The sequence below is a fragment of the Monodelphis domestica genome, chromosome 1 (assembly GCF_027887165.1).
Source record: "Monodelphis domestica isolate mMonDom1 chromosome 1, mMonDom1.pri, whole genome shotgun sequence".
In the NCBI taxonomy this organism is placed as follows: domain Eukaryota; kingdom Metazoa; phylum Chordata; class Mammalia; order Didelphimorphia; family Didelphidae; genus Monodelphis; species Monodelphis domestica.
Genome location: NC_077227.1, coordinates 12,111,514 through 12,131,573, shown reverse-complemented (window position 1 = coordinate 12,131,573; position 20,060 = coordinate 12,111,514). Strand labels below are relative to the sequence as shown.

The 20,060-nt window shown below is 46.0% G+C and overlaps 1 protein-coding gene across 13 annotated transcripts in view; it reads right to left on the bottom strand.

Annotated features, from left to right (window-relative positions):
• The window catches only part of SGMS1 (sphingomyelin synthase 1), a 248,507-nt gene that overhangs the window by 7,978 nt on the left and 220,469 nt on the right, over positions 1–20,060 (bottom strand). For all 13 annotated transcript variants that reach the window (XM_056819149.1, XM_056819155.1, XM_056819143.1 and 10 more), the window contains one exon: positions 11,257–11,374. In XM_056819149.1, the coding sequence (XP_056675127.1) occupies positions 11,257–11,374 (118 nt within the window). The remainder of the gene's footprint in view (positions 1–11,256; positions 11,375–20,060) is intronic.

The following is a 20,060-nucleotide window of genomic DNA, read 5'->3' as shown; positions in this document are numbered from 1 at the left end:
CTTGGGCCATGTTTGTGCAAAGTGAAATGACTCTTGGGACAATTGCTGGGAACCTTTTGGTTATGTTAAAGGATAACTCATGACTCCCATATTTAAATGGTGGCACCCTAAAAAAATGAGAAGGGTGATGACATTTTCTTTCAATCCCTTCAGATGACAGACCAAGAGATTGTTGACCACATCATTTGCAATGTCCAAAGAGGCACCCTCCAACTTCCTTCTGAGAATCAAAGAGGGTCAAGATCTAGTCACAGACCCAGTTGTGGGCCTGGAGAAGAACCCCCCCCTCCCCCAGTATCTTTCTCAATGTTGAATTCCATTACAGCCCATCATTGATGGAGTGATTATGTCATTAGTCTGGCTGAGAACTGTCCAAGGTCCTTGTTCTCTAGCTTTCTTTTGTCTATCACTCTTGGCTAATGTCACCTATATCTGCAAATAGGCATCTCAATCACAAGAAGGCAGAGAACAGAAACTAAGGTCCAATGTTACCACACTTTGACAGTTAGGGTCAAAATCTGGCTGCTCAAAAATTAAAAACAAAAACCAGATTTCAGGATTAAAACATGTTCTCCATCTGCTACCTCCATCTGAATAGGTGTCTGAATAGGGCTTGGTTCCACATAAAATTGCTTGGATAAACCATGATAGACAAAACAGCCTTGTCAAACCCTCCAGGAACAACTAGAGGCAACTGGTGTCGTGAGCTAACCTATTACCAGTCATCTTATAGTAACCTATAGAAGCAAAGCTCATTACAAAGCTTGTAACCTCTAGACAAACATCAGAATATCAGAGTTTGAAGGGATGTTAGAACAATGAAGACAGAACATAGCATCCTAGCACTTGAAGGAACATGTGAATATAGAACATAGAATATTGGAATTTTAAAACACAGAAGGTTAAGAGCTGAAAGAGAACCCTTAACATTGAACACAGGAAGGGGGTTAGAGCTGTGAATAGAAGGTCATGGGATGCTCAAGCTTGAAGGGACTGTGAATATCATCCAGGCCAATTTCCTCCTTTTACTAATAAGCCAATTAAGGCCTAGAATGGTGATGTGACTTGATCGAAGTCACTCAGAAATTCTGTGGCCAAGGAAGGTCTCCAATGTGCCAGTTCTCTTACTCTGCCCTAGATGCCTTTTCATCATTGAAATCCCAGGAAGGGAGTCCTCCAACTTCCCTAAAAGAGATTAGACATGCTAAGTGAATCTAGCAGCTAGGACCGGGGACAATGGCCCAAGTGACTCAAGCAACGATAGTCAAATTCTACTCCCCTAGGATTTCAAAACCAACTGTTTTGTGACTAACCCCATGAACAGACAATGGGTTCCTTCAGAATTAATGGGAATGAGCAAAATGTCCTTTGATGACCTCATGGAGTAGTACAGATGGGTACAAAGGAAAGAAAGATTCAGACCTTCCGATGCATGCCTGGTGAGCACTCTGATCCATTCCCATCCAGACTGGACATATTTAATTCACTTATGTCTCTCTTGCACTCCAGGCAGGCACTAACTGTGACCACAGGTTTGTCTAGTGACCCCCTGCCTCTTTAGAGTGCCCCAACCTCTAACATTCCAGGCACTCTGAGCTGTCTGATGCCCTGGAATAACTCCACCCGGTGGACAATGATGACCTGTCGGGACTCATTCTTCAACATTGACCAGCATACACCTATCTCATCATACCTACCCTTCCCCAGGGAGTCTGAACCCCATTCCAACCCCATTCACTGTCCCCCACTGACCAAGCTTCCTTACTACCACCCCCCCCAAATCTTATTCAAACATTGACTCCTCCATAGGGCTCTCTAAATACTACCTTATAGGGAACAACCTGGATTGCTTCTTAAACCTTTTCAATTCTCATTTCCTCTATCTTCTTGCACTCTCCAAGCCCTAGCTCCCTCCTGCTGCCAAGGCAATTAAGTCAGGGATACATGTGCACTCATAATACCCCACCCCTGGCTGGTCCCTGGTTGATCTGGGTATGGGGGAGTTGGGTTACTGTCACTCCAGGCCCTCTCCTCCTACCACCATCTTTCAGTAACCTCTCCTCTGAGGTCCATGAAATCCATATTTATTACCCAATCAAGACCCTGGTGACTTGTCTATAGACTTCTGGCACACTCTCCTTCCTTCCTGGAGTTCCATACCTGCAGGGCTCCATCTTCTTCTTCTCTTCCACACCTGCCTTGACACTAGGATACTTCAACATACATACTGACACTCTTCCAAATAACTTCATCACCTTATTGTTCAATTTGTTCATTTTCCCTGAACTTCTCCTCCACCCAACTCAACTACACACACATGCTCATACCCTGAAACTTACCACCACCAATAATATTCCACGTCCATGCTCATGAGCTTTGAAATTCCTTTACCTGATTCTGATCCTTTGTCATTCCACTTCTGCCTGTCTTGCAACCCCAAAACATTTTCTGTCCTCATCGTGACCCTAATCCCTCCACCCCTTGTTCTTTCTTAGGCTCTCACCCCTACATTGGCTACACACTCTTCCCTTTCCCATCATAACTCCTTGGTGAACCAGTTCAACTTGACCTCTTTATTCAAGAGAAGACCTTGCTTGGCCAAAGTCCAGCCTCTGAGTTCCCCCGCCATCTGCTGCCTGTGATCCTAACCACAGGCTATTGAATGAAGCCGGAGAACAATCATAAAACGGCCAAATAGGTCCATTACAAGTTTATGTTACATAATCTTGACTGTGCCCTTAGTGCTGCAAGACAATCCTCCTATGCCTCACTAGTCAGTTCACCAGCCCACTCATTACATTGGTTTTTCCAAAGCTCTTCATCCCTCCTCAAACCTCCCCAGCTGAGAACTCTGTCACATATTACACTGAAAAAAAAATGAGGCCATTCACAAAGAGTTTTCTCTTCTCTCCTCCTTGTTTCACATCAGGTGCCCTTCTCCACCTTTGCCCCACTTCACATGAAGGGGAAACTGGCCTTTCTCTTGGCCAAGACAATCTTCCCTACATGCCTAAATTAATCCATTCTACTTGGTCTTCTTCAGAAGATTTCCCTCTCTCCATCCCCATTCTCTCATTAATCTTCTATCTCGGGTAGCTCAGTGGATTGAGAGCCAGGCCTAGAGACAGGAGGTCCTGGGTTCAAATCTGGTCTCAGATACTTCCCAGCTATGTGATCCTGGGCAAGTCCCTTAACCCCCATTGCCTAGCCCTTACCACTCTTCTGCCTTGGAACCAATACATAGTATCGATTCCAAGATGGAAGGTAAGGGTTTAAAATTATTAAAAAAAACAAAAACAAAACAATCTTCCATCTCTCTGTCTACCAGCTGGTTCCCTGTTGCCCACAAATATACCTTTTCTTCCCCATCCTCAAAAAATCTTCACTCTCAGCCCATATCTCTCCTCCCTTCTGAGGCCAAATGCCTTCAGAATTGGTAGAATGGGTAGAATATGGTAGCAAGATTATCCTAGGTGCACCACTTCTTTTCCTCTGCCTTTCTTCATGATTCTCCTCGGTCTGGCCTCTGACCTCCTCATTCCAACAAAACTGCTCTCCCCAAAGGACTGATGGCCTCGCAAGTGACCAATGAAATGTCTTTTCTCAATCCTCATTCGTCCTGGCCTCTCTGCAGATTTTGATAGTGATAATCATTCTCTTCTTTGAACCCAAGAGTTTTGGAAATAGCCGGGCTTATGGTTCAATGCCCTCAGTCATCCTCCTGGGAAGCAGCCCCCATAGAGACGCAGCCTGGCCATGCTTCCTGCAGGGGCCACCACCACTGAAGCCCCACCAAAGAAAGTTCTTGGCACCAAGGTCTTAGGCATGGTGGGAAAAACATTAAAGAAGGAGTCTGACCTTCTGCTTTTCCATGGCACTCTAAAGACCATGTTTCCATGTGTGTTGACTCCCTCAGCAGCACAAGAGGAGTGCTGTTAGCCTATATTTGCCCAGTTCCTGGCACAGATTAGGTGCTTTATAAAAGCTACATCAGTCTGACTGGGCAACACTGACAACACTGACACTGGGCAAAGTCCTGACAAAAGACTAAGGAAGTAATTGCAAGAAGGCAGCTCCCAAAGCTCCAAGGCTGGCTGAGGAGTCAAAGTATGGGCATAAGTAACAAAGGGAGAATGGGCAATGGGCAAGGTAGAGCAAGTGAAGTGCCAAGTGTTCCAGGAGTTCAAAGGAACCTGCTAGAGTGGGATGAGCAAAGGATTCAAAAGATCTCAGTTCAAATCTTACCTCACATTTCCTAACTATATAACCTTGAAAAAGTTACCTAAGCCTCTCTGGGTCTCAGTTTCCAATTTTATAAAAATGAGGCTAATAAATGACCTCTAAGGACCTTTCCAGGCCTAAATCAAAGACCTGAAAAATGAAAGTGGAAATGGCAAACGAGAGATGAAACCAAGTTTTCTAGGAAAATGTAGAGGGAGAGAACACTTGAGGCTGGTAGTGGAGGAATATCAGGGAGGGCTCATTAGAGGGGGTGGCACTGGAGTTAAGGCTCATAGCAAGAAGACTCAGAGGCGGGACACACTGAAAAGTGCTTCATTCAGTCCCACTTGGGGCTGAAGGATGTGTGGGGCACTCACAATGCCATGTGCCCATCCGCCTGGAAAAATGTTAGTCATCATTCGATAGGTTATTAGGTCCTCCAGGATGGAGGTGAAGTTGATCTTGGAGATCATTTCATAGGGGAGAAACTGATATCCAGAAGGATTAACTAACTTCTTCAGAAATACATCGGAAGCAAGCAAAATGGTAGAGGTGAAATTCAAACTCATAACTGAGCTCTAAAACCAGTATTCAAAATACCATACTAACCAGAACAGAAGGACTAGACCTGTGCTTTTATTGGCATGGGGAACTACCAGTGAAGAAGTTCTCTTCACTGATGCAAATCGCCATCTGCTCTGAGACTTATTTTGGAGCCACAGTTCTTAATTTGGGGTCCATTGTTTCCCAAGGGGACCATGGGTTGACTTCAGGGAGTCCATCTCAATTTTCAGTCCCCCTTGGTTTCCTTCGTAATTCTCTGAGTTTAATTTTTGCATGGTAAAAACATTATTCTGTGAAGGGGTCCACAGGTCTCACCAATCTGCCAACAAAGGGATCGGTGCCATAAACAAGATGGAGAACCCCTCACTTTGAGAGCTCTTGGGGTCACTGAGAGGGTAAGTGACTAATCTAGGCCAGTCTGAGTAGTCTGAGAGAGGACTTCCTGGATCTTCCCCACTGAGGGGCCCAATTCTTCATCCACTAGACCACATATTTACATACATGCAAATACACATGCTTACACTCATGCTAGGCACACAAAAATGCCCACACAGAGTCTTATAATTTGAGTTTTGAGTTTCCTCAAAATTCTGTGCATGCCATATAGTTCTTGCAAACTTTCCCAGCTACCTTGCTGATAATATCAGAACTATCTGAGCATTTACAGTCAAATTTGATTCTCCAACATCTGGGCTCTATGAGACATTGGGGTTCCCATGAGACTCTCCTAACTGGCTTTCTCTATAAAAACAAAAGGAAAAAATATCCCTCTTCTACTCTCTCCTTTTAAGCTACAAAGACAAAAAATTCTGATCATGACAGACCCTGGTGAAAATGCTGGACACCCATAGGAGATAGAGAAATAAAAGTGTGTAGGAGGGGGGAAACCCAAGAGAGGAGAAAAGATGTTTCACACTAGAAGCGAGGACAAGACAGAAAATAAAAGATGGCCAACTTTCAGCTTACTAAAAAGTTCAGGTTGGCATTAAGGACCAAGATGGCAGCCCATGGTTTGGCTAAGGCTTTCTCTCTTCAAGCCCTCAGAGCAACGACAGCAAAGCTCATTCCAGAAGTTCTCCTAAGTTTAAAAGTACAGAGTAAGAGTTTGCTTTCTGGGTGGAACCTGAAAGTCGAGCTAAAGAGCTCTGAAAAGATCCATCACATGGTGGCTCAACAGGGTCTGAGACTGGCATAATGTGGCAGCCCAAGCTGCTCATGGGACCAGAGAGCCAAAGCATCTAGCACAAGGGAAAAGGCAAAGCTCACTGACCTCTGCTCTGGATGTTCCCTTTGAGGAAGGTCAGTTGTAAACTTGAGATCATCCAAAGATGGGCAGCCAGGATGGCAAAGGGCCAGGGTACACGCCAGATGGGGACGTCCAAAGAAATGGGGATGGTTATACTAGAGAAGACTTGGTTGTCTTCTGAATTTGTAAGGAAAAGCTTCCTAATGAGAAGAATCATCCACAAGAGGAATGTGCCGCTCTGGGAAGCAGCAGGACCACCTTCCAACGGGCTCTTTCAACAGAGAGAATCATTTGGCTGCCAAGCTCCTGTGGGTCTGTGTTGGGGGCAGACACAGCAGTACTAGGAGAAGGTGATCTGCTCAGGCACGGGGTGGGATGGGGGCAGGAGGGAGAGGAACGTTGGGTTCCTTTCTCTTCAATGGAGAGGGAGTTCACAGTAATGAAATGCTGAGGTCCTACAAGTTAGAGAAGAGAAAAGGGGCCACTCAAGGGTCTGTAGCCCCATCCAGTTTGGACCCATCATTCCCATACTTTGGCGAAGAGGGACTTGATCCCAACAGCTGACAACAGGTCTGGTCTGTGCTGAAAGGCATGGAAGACATTTTCCATATCTTATCTCATTTGAGCCTCCCACAAACCTTGGAGGGAGGTGCTAATGTCAGGTCCCCCCCTTTAGAAATCAAGGCTTAAGGAACTTCCCCCCAGGCTGGGGGGAACAACAAGGGTCTAAGGTGGGATTCAAACCGAGGTCTCCTGGATTCCCAAGTGGGAGCTCCACCCCCTTCACCACACTGCCTCTCCAAAGGAAGAATTTTCATTTTTTCAGTTTATGCCCTGACCAGGAACATGAAGCCCCTCCTCTGAGCTAGGCTCTGTGCTAAGAGCTAAAGACAGAAAAATAATATAAGAAAATCATTGCTCTGGAGAAGCTTCCATTTTCTCTTCCCATCCGATGGATAGTCACAGACAGCACAAAGGGACAAGGAGGTTTTCAGGACTGTTTTTTTGGTGTTTTTACAGGACCCATGACTTCACAGAGAAGGGATTTTTGCTCCCAAAGCACATCAAGACCTTCTCTGTGCAGTTTTAGAGAGTAGCCTGGGACAGTAGGAAGTTCAGGGACTTGTCCAGGGTCCTACGACCAATGTGTGTCAGGGGTAGGGCTTGAACTTGGACCTTCCAGAGTCCAAGGTTGGGTCTCCAAACATCTCTCTTCCAAAAGCTGCTTCTTATTTTAGACACGATGCCTTTTCAACATCATGCTCTCCCAAGTAACTTTGCAGCTGCCACCCCACAGTAACCGCTCCTGCCCTTCTGCCCCTAAGACCACCCCAGTCCCAGGGAGGGCCCTGTGCCCCCTGGGGATCTCGACAGGAAGACGGAAACTCTGGCTCATTCTGAAATTCAAGAGAAATGAGGTCCTGGAAACATGAGCTCCAACAGATGGCCACATCAGTTGGCGAAGTTTTCCTGCTGCAACTAATCTCTCACTCTCTGTAAAGGTTTTGGACTCTGGTAACCATAGGAACCCTGAAACACATCGAACAACACACCCCACTCCGAGGCTGAGTCACCGTGGGATTAGCTCATCTTCGCAAAGCCATGTGCCCTGGGATTTTTCTTCTAAAGAATTAAAAAACTGAAGCCACACAGAGCAAGTCCTTCATGCCTGCTCTCTGCAGAACAGCCCTCTGGACAGCTGAGGCTCAAGGGCAAGGGCCGGAGCAGGACCAAATGTCTCCCGTGTCGTAACGAGGGGCCGGAGGCTATTTTGGGAGCTGAACGCGTTTCCGTGCTCTGCTAGGACACAGTCCCAAAGGCACTAACAAGGCATGGCAGGGTGGGGGTCTCGGGAAAGCTCGGCTCCCTCTCAGTCCACAGACCTTGGAGAGGGACGGCACATGCTGGCCCAGGCCCTCTCCGGGATTCGGGCTTGAGGCAAAGAAGCACAGCTATCTGCTAGAAAGCCCGATTTCCTCTCCGAGCTCGTCATTTCAAAAGCCCGAGTACTTCTGCGAGCAGCGACATATGCAGGGTGAGTCGTGCCCCGCCGCCAAGCGAGGGAACAATGCGTCAAATTCTCCTAATTACATGGCACACATTGTCAGGGCATTTTCCCCATAGATGACGAGTACTTGGAGCTTCAAAGGAGGGGAGTCATTGAGAAATCTGATGCAGCAGACAGAGTCTGCCTCCACCCCCAGGAAAACCAGGCATCCTTTAGCTAGAGAGAGGGGAGACAGAAAGCTCAGAGGACCCTGGAGTCACAGAATAAGGAAGAACAATAACAATGCCACCTAGAACTTCTCTTTTGTCAACGACATGCCAGCTCTGGGCTAAGCTCTTTACAAATGTTATCTCCGCAGATTCTCCACAACTACCCTGGGAAGAGGGTGATATTATCATCCCCATTTTACAGTTGAGGAAACTGAGGCAAACAGACATGAACTGACTTGCCCAGGATCAGTCACATAGCTAGTAAGTTTTAGGGCCAAATTTGAACTCAGATCTTCCTGATTCTAGACCCAGTGCTCTATCTGTCATGTCCCTAGCTGTCTCGGATCTAGAGGGGACTGAAAAAGGATAGACTGAGCTAGAAAAGTCCTTAGAAATAATTTGGCTGAATGCTCTTCACTCTACAGAGGAGGAAAATGAGGCTCATAGATAAAATTACTTGTCTTGGGTCCTACTTGAGGTAAATGGCAAAGCCAGGATCTTCTAGCTCCAAATTCAGTTCTCTTTCCACTGCCCAACATTGGCTGGAAGATAGAAAGCACTTAATCACTCTCATTCATTCATTCATTCATTCACCAAGCAAATTAAGAAACAGAAGGGGCCTCTGAAGTCATCTCATCCACTGCCCTGCCATCATTTTACAAATGAGGCAGAGCTAGATGGAGTTGTGGATAAAGCACTGGGTTTACAACCAGGAAAACCCAAGTTTAAATCTAGCACCAGACCCCTACTAGCTGTGTGACCCTAGACAAGTCACTTAGCCTCTGTTTGCCTCAGTTTCCTCATCTGTAAAAGGAGAATAATGATGGCATCTATCTCAGAGGGTATTGGGAGGATCCAACAAAACAGCCTTTGTAAAGCCCTCTACAAACATTAAATCATAGAAATGCTGTTATTCTGCTTGATCACACGGGTCGATGGGGACATGATCGGGGATGTAGACTCTAATCGGTCACCCTAATGCAAATATCAATAATATGGAAATAGGTCTTGATCAACGACACACGTAAAACCCAGTGGAATTGAGTGTCAGGAGGGGGTGGGAGGAAGGGAGGGCAAGAACATGAATCATGGAACCATGGGAAAATATTCTAAATTAATTAAATAAACAATTTTAAAAAAAGAAATGCTTTTATTGCTTATTGTTATTGTTTATTATGGTCCAAGGCCATACAGTACACAGGTAGAATTTGAACCCAGATCCTTGGCTTCCCAATCTAATACTTTCTCCACTGCCCCTCATAGCCTCAGTGCCACCAACTTCAGGCTAACAACTGCCTAATTTGAGATCTTTGAGGAAGGCCATCCAATGGGTCCATGACTTCATCATCACCCAACCTCCAGGGGTTTCGTCTGCCTCAGTTGCTGATATGACCCCCCACTCTAAACTGCACTGGAAGCCAAGCCTATGCTTCCTGGCAGCCACAGGTGTCTCAGGCAGCAACGCCAAGTAGGACAAGACAAAAAAAAAGTCAGAGGAAGAAGGGAAGGAAAAAGGAAGGAGTTGGATCAACCTCAAATTAATCTTTAATAGCTTTGGACAAACAAACGTCTTCTAAGGAATGTGCCTGCAGAGGCCCACAGAGCCGGAATAAGTGACGGCTGAGCTTGTGTACAGAGCGGTGACCCATGTCCAGCTCTGATGGGCAGCAAATGAGAGAGAAGGGGATAAGGAGTTGGCACTAGCCAACTCTCCACTAAAAAATAACGTGACCCTGAACCCCTAGATTATCCCACGTCCCCTCCCCCCGAGTGTGTGGCAGAAATGAGGCTGTGCTCGTCTACCCTTGTTTGGATGCCCATTTCCAAGATTTAAGAAGTTTTACTGAGGAGAAGTGACAGCCTGCCCAATCCCAAAATTCTCCTTCTCTTTGTTGTTTACTTAAAAAAACTCACCTTTTGTCTTAGAATCAGTATTAAGTAAGTATCACTTCTAAGGCAAAAGATCAATAAAGGCTCAACAATTGGGGTTAAGTGAATGACATAGCTTGGAAGCATCTAAAGCTAGATTTGAACCCAAGACTTCCCATCTCCAGTCCTGGCTCGTGATCCACTGAGTCACCTAACTGCCCCTTCCCATCATTTTGTTTTCATCAAAAATTCTCCACTAAAAGATTTCCCCCAACTAAAGCATTTTTTCCATGTGTGCAGGGGATAGGATGCTACCAGTCATGAAGCTGAAAGAGCTTTTAGAAGTCACCGAGTCCAATCTCAAGATTTTTCTGAGGAGGAAACGATGGTCCTCAGAGAACGATCCAAAGCCTCACAGGTACAAAGTGGCCGAGGCAGGATTCGAACTCATACCTTTCATCTCTAGGCCTATCAAGCCCAGGTCTAAGTACAGTTTCTTTGGGGCAGTACCAGGGTACAAGAAGGGGGCAGCCTGGCATGGGGGAGGTGGGGTGAGTGTGGAGTGAAAGATGGGAACACGAGTGCACTTGGACCTCCCGGCACGTCCCTGTCAAGATTTCTAGGAGAGGAAAGAAATGAAGCTTCCCATCCAGCAGCAACAAAACAGGGAGAAATGCCTGGATTGATGTCAGTGGCACTAACAATGGCTTACAAGCCTGGCAGAGAACCAGCTACACCCACACAGAGAGCTTCGATGCTCCTGAGTCAAGAAGGAGGTTTTCTGAGGAGCCAAGCTGGAGGGCAGAGGAGGAGGAGGAGTGGGGAAGGGGGCAGGGGCAGCAGTTCAGTGGCCCAGAGGAAGAGGGAGAATAATCTGAAGGCTAGAGAAGGGGTCTAAAAGAATGCTGGGTCCTAGAGGGGAGGTTTGGAGGTCCTAGACCAAAAGGAGGGGAGCAGAGAAAGGGGCCCCAGAGGGGCTTAGAGGAGGAGGCAAAAGGAACCTGCCCCTGAGGACACTGCAGATGAACACTGAATAATGGTAGAGAAATAGGATTCCCCCAAGGTCTGAGTCCTGGATAGGCAGAGGAGCACCCAGCACCCAACCCAAAGAACAAACCCCAACAAGAAGAGAGGGTTACCTTCGGAGAACAGTTGAAATGCATGCTGGGTACTGGGAGGGTGGTTACATACATGGTGATACACCGGTACAGGTACAGCGTGCCAACTAGGAAGAAAAATCTTCGGCTAATGATGGACCTGGAGGAAAGGAAAAAACACGTCTCATTCTGGACAAACACATTCCACAGGTTTAGCCACTTGGAGTCTTCCACTGCCTGTGCATGCCTCCCCCACACATACCCAGATGGAGTTCAGAATCCAGAGATTTCTCCCAGCCCAGACCACAGTGACCCCACTTTGGGTACAAAGACAGAGAGCTGCAGAGAGGAGAAATCTGCGCCAGCTCTCCCAGAGTGCCCATGCCATCCTGGCAGGGAGCAAGAGCTCAACCAATGAAGTGAGAGCAGCCATTGAATTGTGCCGCCTTCCTGGCTTCTCACACATTCCCCTTCCCACGCTTGGTGCCGGCAACTGCTCGACTTGGCAGTCCCTTCATGTTGCTTCATCTTGACTTCTTGGAACTCTTAACTCCTACAAAGGCAAACTCTGGTGCCACTTTTCATAGGAAGCCCTACCTGATGCCTCCCTGCTTAAATGATCATGCATTCATTTATCTGTAAAACCTCAGGTACCCTCTTAAAATACCCTGCTGTAAGGTTTGCAAAGCACTTCTCCTGCAATGAGAACCATGTGGGACAGGTGCTTCTAGAATTCCCATTTTACAGATAAGGAAACCGAGGTACAGAGAGCTTAATAAATTTGCCCTGGGTCACATGGATAATATCTTGGGACAGGATTTGATCTCAAATTCTTCCTGACTCCAGTCTGGCACCCTACCTTGTGCCTCCAAGGTGCCTTGAGAGCACTAATTGTTTTTCATCTTGTCTTTGAATGATGTGAAATGCAAGGCTCAGGGATCAATACTATTGATATAAACTAGGTTCTAAATATGCACTGAAAATAGACAGCAGGGTCACTACCTCCCCCCAGACTTTACATCTGCCAATCAACTCTCCTCAGAAGCCAATCCCCGTATCTCCAGGCCCCTTCCAAGGGTACAAACACCTCTACAAACCACACACACACACACACACACACACACACACACACACACACATCTTTGGTAATCCAACCTTTACTCCCTTCAAAGGAATCTGTGATCAGACTGAAGGGAATGTTCCCACATACCCACGGCCGAAGCCTGTGCCCTGGAACTTGCCTCCCTGTCCTTCCACAAGTCATACGAGGACCCGTCCAGCTGGTTTTGTTTGACATCCCAAGGATAGGAGTTGGGGGCAGCATATTCGGGCAGTTCTTCCTAGATGAGCCCCATTTAACAAAGACCAATGTCTCGGCTCATGTTTCTAGAGCACTGGGATTCTGCAGGCAAGCCTACTTGGATGTGAGGGAAGGCAAAGACGGTCCCCTTGGCGCAGTGGTAGGACAAGATATTTAAAAAGCAGAAGGAAGGTCTCCAACGTGCTGGGCAGAATCTCAAAGAAGGAATGGAAAAAGCATTTCTGGTGTCACTACTGAGCAAGTGGATAAACTTACAAGAAGCAGAAAGCCCCAAAAGATCAGCACCAAGCACAAAGCCTGGCACACAGTAGGGGCTTAATAAATGTTTATTGACTGACTATGAAAGAATTAAAGGAAACTCTGGACAAAAATTGTCTGGGTAAAATGGATTATATCTACTTTTCTTGTCCTTCAAAAGAACCAAGAGGAGACAGTAAAAGGGGGCGAAATTAGGATTGAAATTGGGAAAACTTCCTAAAAATTGGAGTGATCCCAAAGGAGAATGGGCAGCCCAGGAGGAGGTGAGATCTCCCTCAGGTGCTGTATTAAAAGGCTGGAGGGCCACACTTTGGGGACTTGACGGAGGGGACTCTTTGGGCTAGCCTAGATGACCACTCGGAGATGCTTGGCTATTCCTTTCCAGGTTGTTTGGATTATTAACTAGCATTACAGAAAACTGCTAAAATGTTAGACATAAAAATGTGACAATGAATGTGGTTAACAAGCACTCTGGGGACCAAAAGCTGTGAAGAATGAAAGCCACATATCCGGCAGAAACATTCACATCGGTGGTCCGTGACAAACTGCAGGCAGGAGAAGGAAAGCTTCTGACGGCCTTTTCGTGTCAGCATTTCAACATCCACCTCATGGCTCTGGTCCTCCCCTCTCTGGCCCTCGGGAGCCTCGGTGCTCTCCCCTACTCCCCGCAGGGTCAGAACTGCTTGGACAAGCAGGGAGGCAAGACCTCGAGTAACATGGAGCACCACTGGCCTTGCCATCGGCCCTGCTACAGCACTCTCCAGGCTTCAAGGCTCTGCCTGCTGACCCGCCAAAGCACCCTAAGAGGGAGGACCCTGGGCATGCAGGCAGAGGATCAGCAAGCCTCCTCTGTGACTGTCCCAAAGCTTGGCACATAGGGAGTACTCGACAAATATTTTTTCATTGATTCATTGATTTGCTTTAGCCTAATAATAAGGCACATCTTAGAAGATAAATGTTATAGAATCTCATTCAGTCTAATAAAAATGTAGGAAAACAAGGCAATCACAAAACCATCTGTGTGGCATGGGTGCCAACCGGCCCAAGACCAAGTGTTCAGGTATACCAGCCAATTCCTTGAAGATGACTCAATGGAGACAAGATAAATGAGATGGCATATTTAAAGGACTTTGCAAACCTTAAATTGCTACATAAATGTTAGCTGTTATTCTCAAATGTTTAAGTGAGGTAACTTGTTACTATGAAAACTATTGTTCTCTCTCTCTCTCTCCCCCTCCGTCTCGGTCTCTGTCTGTCTCTCTGTCTCTCCCTCTCCCTCTTCTTCTTCTCTCTCTCTCTCTCTCCCTCTCTCTGTCTCTCTCTGTGTCTGTGTCTGTGTCTGTGTCTGTCTCTCTCTCTCCCTCTTCTTCTTCTCTCTCTCTCTCTCTCTCTCTCTCTCTCTCTCTCTCTCTCTCTCTCTCTCTCTCTCTCTGTGTCTGTCTCTGTCTCTTGTCTCTCTCTCTCTCTCTCTCTCTCTCTCTCTCTCTCTCTCTCTCTCTCTCTCTCCCTCTCTCTGTGTCTGTCTCTGTCTCTGTCTCTTGTCTCTCTCTCTCTCTCTCTCTCTCTCTCTCTCTCTCTCTTTCTCTCTCTCTCTCTGTGTCTGTCTCTGTCTCTTGTCTCTCTCTCTCTCTCTCTCTCTCTCTCTCTCTCTCTCTCTCTCTCTCTCTCCTCTCTCTGTGTCTGTCTCTTGTCTCTCTCTCTCTCTCTCTCTCTCTCTCTCTCTCTCTCTCTCTCTCTCTCTCTCTCTCTCTCTCTCTCTCTCTCTCTCTCTCTGTCTCTCTCTCTCTCTCTCCCTCTCTCAGAATGCCAATAAGTCAAGGAAGTTTACATTTATTTCACTCTCAGGAAGGGATGGGCTCATCATCTCGGATCTTAAGACTATAAAGTCTGCAAACACTTAGAAATCCATCCCTGGCACATCCCAGGGAAACTCTTAAAGATGAGAGATAGAAAGCACCAGCCATGCTTCCTGAAGATTGGCCACAAGAAAAGAAGAATAGGTCCCAGTGGCCGGCCGGTCCCCTATCCAGACTTCCTCCGTCGTGCTGGCCAACCAAGGAGGGTTTCCTCCCTTCCGTTCCTCTCTCTCCTTGGCCCCGGAAATCCCTTCTGTAGCTAAATACAGGATTTGCACAAGGAGAGAGCAATCAACCAAGGAACATTTATTAAATGCCTTCTCTAGGCCAGGCACACTAAGGGGTTGAGGAAACAAAGACAAAATAAAAACAAACAAAAACAACTCCTCCCCATTTTCAAGGAAGTGACCATCTGTCTTTAGCAAACACATCCTTAAAGCTAGAAAAGAGTTCAAAATCTTGTCAGTCACCACCCTTTCTCCCACTTCAGTTTACAGATGAGGAAACTGAGGCCCAAAGAGAGACAAGCAAGACTTAAACCCTGGTACCCTGACTTCCAATCAAGCCTTTTCCCCATTTTACTTTGTGCCTCCCCCAGTTTCCCAGGGGATGTAACAACTGTGACATTTAAGTCCCCTAATTTCCCACCTTCCCAATGACTCTGACCCACTCCATTTCCCTCCTTCTTTCCACAATTAATTCAGGGTCAGGTTCTGCTCCATTTCCAGGTGAGCCTTTAGAACCACAGAATAATAAAATTGAGGGTGTTGGAAGAACCTTAAACATCCTTTAGTCTGACTCCCTTTGTTTTACCAAAGAGGAAAATGAGACCTAGAAATCAACTCGATCTGCCCGTGCCGAGTTCTTCCCAGGACGGCGTTCTCTCTCTCCCTCTCCTCAACAAGAAGTAGATGCCTTAACGACGTCTCAAACTCCATGGACGCCTGGCCCAGTGCGACACACAGTGTTTAATGACCGACTGATGGGACTAGAGCTGGAAGGGATTTTGACATCTAGTCCAAAGCTGGCATTTTACAGAGGAGACAGCCGAGGACCAGGGACATCCCTCAGGACTTGACACAGAGAAGTCTAATAGCGAGATATGGTTTAGGGCTTGGACCCTCGAAGACCCGAGTTCTCGAATTTGGTCTCAGATACTTCCTGGCTAGGTGACTTGAGGTCAGCCTGTTTGCTCATCTACAAACCTGGGATAATAATAGCACTTACCTTCTAGGGCTGAGAGGAGGAAATCTATTCCAAGGACTCTGCAAGCCTCAGACGGAGACATAAATGTTAACTATTATTGTCAAATGCTTGTTAATTAAGCGAATTTGTTACTGTGGAAATTCGTATCTAGAATTCATTTTACAGAGAAGGAGTAGAGAAGAGGGTGTGATAGAGACTTGAAGAGAGAGAAGTTTTGCAGGACAAGCCAAGATGCAAGAACCAAGGCTGGGGACCTGGCTGTCCATCAAGGAGAAGGTTCCAAACAGAATGTTCCCAGGAGAGGCAGTTGAGCCTGACTGAAGGACCCTTGTGGGCCTGGCTTGGTTTTGGGCTCTCTGACCAAAGGAAAATCCCTGCTCTCTCTGGGGGGTCTGACCAAGAAAGGAGGCAAGCCTAGCTGTAGAGAGAAGAAGCTGAACTGATTTTGTTAGCCTTTGCCCCAGGCTGAAGGACCCTTGACGGGGGCTTCTGAAATTAGGCTGAGAGACCTCGGTGGCTTTGTGAAGAAGAAAGAAGAATTTAAACAGTTGTCCTCCATCTCTCTAACTGTCTTTCTGTCACAGTTTGTGACTGGATGGATTTCCCAAACCCTCAAATTCTCCTTATAGTTAAGGGAAACCCTCATCCCTCTTTCCTCAGTTTCCTTGTCCTGTTATCCCAATAAACCCCTTACCTGAGAAAAGAAAGGAAGAAGTTTTTTCTCATAAATATCATAGTCCACTCATGGGGGGAGGGAGGAAGCCAAAGGCTTCAAGAAGAAACCGGGAGGGAGAGGGTTGGAGAAGGGAGGGAGTGAAGGGAGGAGGAGATTAGGAAATAGACTGATCTATCAGCCATCAGTAGGGATCAGCAGGCAAACACCAGAGCATTCCCCTGTGGCAGCATCCCTCTATCCCTGTAGCAGCAGTTCTCAGGGTCTCTCTATCTCTGTAGCAGTACCTCTATCTCCATTGAAAACTAAGAAATTCCTAGGTCCCAAGCCTTGTTTCTTGCATCTTGGCTTGTCCTGCAAAACCTCTCTCTCTTCAAGTGTCTATCACAAGGGATACTGAGGGACCAAGGAGCCAATTTAGCCCCCACATCCCGCTTGATGTTAGCTTCTCCATCTCCTTCCTCAACCAGGTGACACAGAGATGTGGGAGTCCTTGGGGAGAGAGATTTATAAAATAATCCTTTAGGGGCAGCTGGGTGGCTCATGGATAGAGAGGCAGGCCTAAAGACGGGAGGTCCTGGGTTCAAATCTGACTTCAGACACTTCCTAGCTGTGTGACCCTGGGCAAGTTGCTTAACACCCATAGCCTAGCCCTTACCACTCTTCTACTTTGGAACTGATTCCAAGACAGAAGGGAAGGGTTTAAAACAACAATAACAAAAACAAAAAATAATCCTTTGGGGGCAAACTGTCTGCTGTGAGAGATCCAAGAGGGACTGAGCCCGTGGAATGGGGTTCTTAGAATGGCAGCTCGAGGCAGCCATGGGGGCCCGATGAACGCCCTCATGTTTGTTTGCCAAATGGTGCCGTCTGCTCAGGGATGGGGCAGATTACTGATATGCCAGAGAGCAAAGGCCGAGTCCCCAAATCTGAGAAGTGGGCTTCAGGGAACTGTTTCCTTGTCAAGGACACTCCTGACACGGTTTGCCACCAGATTGGGCTTAAAAGAAACAAATGGGGGAGCTCAGAACCCTTGAGACAAGTGGGGGAGCTTGGAACCCATGAGACAAATGGGGGAACTTGGAACCTGTGAGACAAATGGGGGAGCTCGGAACCCATGAGACAAATGGGGGAACTCGGAACCCGTGAGACAAATGGGGGAGCTCAGAACCCGTGAGACAAATGGGGGAGCTTGGACCCCATGAGACAAATGGGGGAGCTCAGAACCCACAAGACAAACAGGGTGTATAAATGGTGGAGATTTTGAACCTTAAACTTCATTCCCCAGAAGTCCATGGTATTTCCCAGAATTCCCTATAATCTCTCCTGTATCTCCACGTTGGTGAGATCATGCTATTGGTGTTGAACTGGCAGGGATGCCTACCACGGCCTCTCTTCTTGCATGATGTAGCAGCAGCAGTGATGGTGGTAACATGGGGGAAATTTGAAAATGGCTAACTAGCCATGGGCACATGGTTTGAATTTTGTATCCTCTTTATTCCTAATGATCCTTAATAAACCTCATAAAATATAATATTTTTATTATTAGAGATTACAATTCAATTTTTACAAGAGGAGCTCGGAACCCGCAAGACAAACGGGGGGGGGGGGGGGGGGGGGCCTCCCAAGCTGCCCCAGGGCTTAGGGGAAATAGCTCTGATTCTGAATGAAATTCACAGGCTGTCTGCCCACTGAAGGTCTCACTGCCTAGACAATGCCCTGAGACATGGACCATTAACAGTGGGCTGGTGTGTGTATATATAGATAAATCTATATATATAGATGCACACGCACACTTTATATTATATATATAGTATATATAATATTATATATAGTAAATGTACTGTTATATATACTTTATATTTGTATAACACATACTGTAAACCTTAAAATTTCCCAGACCCTACTTTATAAGATTGGATTAAGACCATTCCCCATTTGGGCAGTGAACTCTACTTAGATCAGGAATGTGAGAATTCTACTTTACCTACTTGGGTCTGCCCTAGGGGAAGATAAAGTTGTAAACTCTTTTCTAAACAATGAAAAGTACTTAAACCCATACTTTTCTTAAGCTAAGTACCTATAAAGGTCAAGCAACTTGTGAATTTACAAGGAACAAAGAACTGGAAAACTTTCTCAGAGCTTTCCTGGTGTGAATTACTCAAAAATCCACACCTTCTTAGGTGTGGACTAAGAATGGGCGGTCCTTTAGAAATATCTACAGTGATTGGTAGATGTAAGGACTTAGGGGAGGTGACATAGGAGATTTTGCCCTTAAAAATAAGAGCTCAGAGAAGAGCGAGAGAGCTGGTTTCTGATTCTCATTCTGAAGGAGAGCTCCTTGAGGAGCTCCTCTGAGGGGCTCTGTCCCTCTGGGTTAGGAGCTCTGGAGGCTCTAGAGCGAGGCCCTTTGAAAACAATCTCTGGCTGGAAGACTCTTTGAGGAAGGACGTGGCCTGGTGTCACTAGTATCCTTGTTTAGTCAGACCTTGTGGTGAGTGTTAAAAAACTGACTGATTTCTCTTTTAAGACTCAGGTCTAGGCCATATTGGCTTGAGGCCCTTCATACTTATTCCTTTCTTACTCTCTCTCTCTCTCTCTCTCTCTTTCTTTGATTACTCATTGTATTGTTAATTAAAATCTCTATAAAACCCAGTTGACTTGGGTATTTGAATAATTGGGAATATTTCCCTGGCGACCACCTTATATTTGATTTTAAACCCAAGACACTGTAGTGAAACATATTTCTGTGGTCAAATTTACTCACCCTCTCTTATATCTATCACAATTTATATCTTCCACTATTTTAACCACTACAGTTTAAGACCTCAACCATTTTAAAACTCACAATACTTTATATTATATAGGATTTATAGCATTATGTATACTATATATCATATAGTAAGCATACTATATTATATATACTTTGTATGCTATTTTATATATACATACTTTATATTACATAGTATTGTATTACTATATATTCTATATAGTAAATATATTATATTATTTATACTTTAGATGTATGCTATTATATATATACATATTTATATAGCATTATGCATATGATATATTATGTAGAGTAAATATACTATATTATATATATAATTTCCATATATTATATATATATATATAAAAGTATAAAAAACTTTAGAACTGAACTATTGACTCATAGAGGTTGCTGGCTTTCGAGCTGTAAAGGAGGAACCTTAGAAGTCCAACCCCTTGATCTTACAATTAGGGAAACTGAGGCACCGTGCCATCCGTGGCCCTGGGTCTTTGCTGCCTCTCCATCCTCACGCCACAACCACACAGCCCAGGTCCTCGCCACTGTGGCTTCCCGAGAAGCCTGAAAAACCACCTCCTGATCGTTCTCCTACTTCCAGGCTCTTCCTCTCTGCTCCATCCCCACAGGGCCGCCAAAGGGACATTTCTAAAGCCCGGCTCTAACCCCGGCACTCCCCAGCTCAAGCAGCTGTAGGAGAAAACACAAGTTCGGGCTCCTCACTGAGCCATCCTGCCCAGGCTGTGG